Source organism: Verticillium alfalfae, genomic scaffold (genome assembly GCF_000150825.1).
Source record: "Verticillium alfalfae VaMs.102 supercont1.1 genomic scaffold, whole genome shotgun sequence".
Classification (NCBI taxonomy): Eukaryota; Fungi; Ascomycota; class Sordariomycetes; order Glomerellales; family Plectosphaerellaceae; genus Verticillium; species Verticillium alfalfae.
The window spans coordinates 1,417,914-1,418,877 of NW_003315038.1; the positions used below are offsets into that span (position 1 = coordinate 1,417,914).

Genomic DNA, 964 nt, shown 5'->3' on the forward strand with positions numbered 1-964 from the left:
CGAGTCGAGAAGCTTCCTGGTTTCCACTTCGTCAATGTAAGGTCGGATTCTTCTTAACGCGGGTGAGACCGTAGTAGCAGCAGAGGCTTCTTTGGTGGCACTCGGTGGGCCTCTGGAAGCAGCTCGGGTGTCTAGAGCGTAGAGCTTGTAGTCGAGGTCGTCGAGGGGCATGCGGTCGCCGCCCTCGGGGATGAGCAGCTTGTGTCTGAGTCGGTGCTCCAGGACGTCAACCTCCATCGTGTGCGCCGTGACGAAGTGGTAGACCTTCACCGGCCGGGTCTGGCCGAAGCGGATGGCGCGACCCCGGGCCTGTCGCATGTACATGTAGTGGTTGCGTCTGTCGGTGTGCAGGGGCGCAGCAAACATGACGTGGTTGGCCTCGGTAAGGTTCGTGCCGGCGGACTCCTCGGACATGAGGCTCTGGACGAGAACCTTGGTTTTGCCGTTTTCATTGGGCTCTTTGAAGTATCGGATGGCGTCAGTATCGTGGTGTGTGCCGGTGGTCATGTACACATCGACGTTGTCGTCCTCCGCAAGCGCGTCGAAGAGCTGGGCCTTGAGCTTCTTGTTGCTGACGAACAGGAGAGCCTTCTCATCATCCTTGACATCGGTGCGTATGACGTCCAAAATCTTTCATTACCTTGGGCGCTCTTGCCCTCAAAATCGAGAGTTGAGGCTGCCGTGGCAGAAATTAAGCTGCGTGCAGGGGACGAGGGCAGAGCGAGCCATCGCAGAGCACGAGTCGACAGGGGCATAGAAACTTCGCCCTGCAGTGCTCTCGACCTGATGATGCTGATGGTTCATGTGCTTGTGACGCAACCTTTGAGCACAGTAGTTGGCCACAGGTGATGAAGAGTCTGAAGGTCCTTTATCTCAGGGTTGGCTCGGCGAGCCCGCAAACACTACAAGTTGGAGCACGTGGCTTAATGACCGGCTTCCAAATACCGGGGCAAACGCGAATAAG

The 964-nt window shown here is 57.3% G+C and overlaps 1 protein-coding gene across 1 annotated transcript in view; it reads right to left on the bottom strand.

Annotated features, from left to right (window-relative positions):
* The window catches only part of VDBG_00437 (conserved hypothetical protein), a gene marked incomplete at both ends in the record, with an annotated part of 8,024 nt that overhangs the window by 4,635 nt on the left and 2,425 nt on the right, over positions 1-964 (bottom strand). Inside the window, 2 exons of the mRNA XM_003008710.1 lie at positions 28-600; positions 712-820. Coding sequence (XP_003008756.1) covers positions 28-600; positions 712-820 — 682 coding nt within the window. The remainder of the gene's footprint in view (positions 1-27; positions 601-711; positions 821-964) is intronic.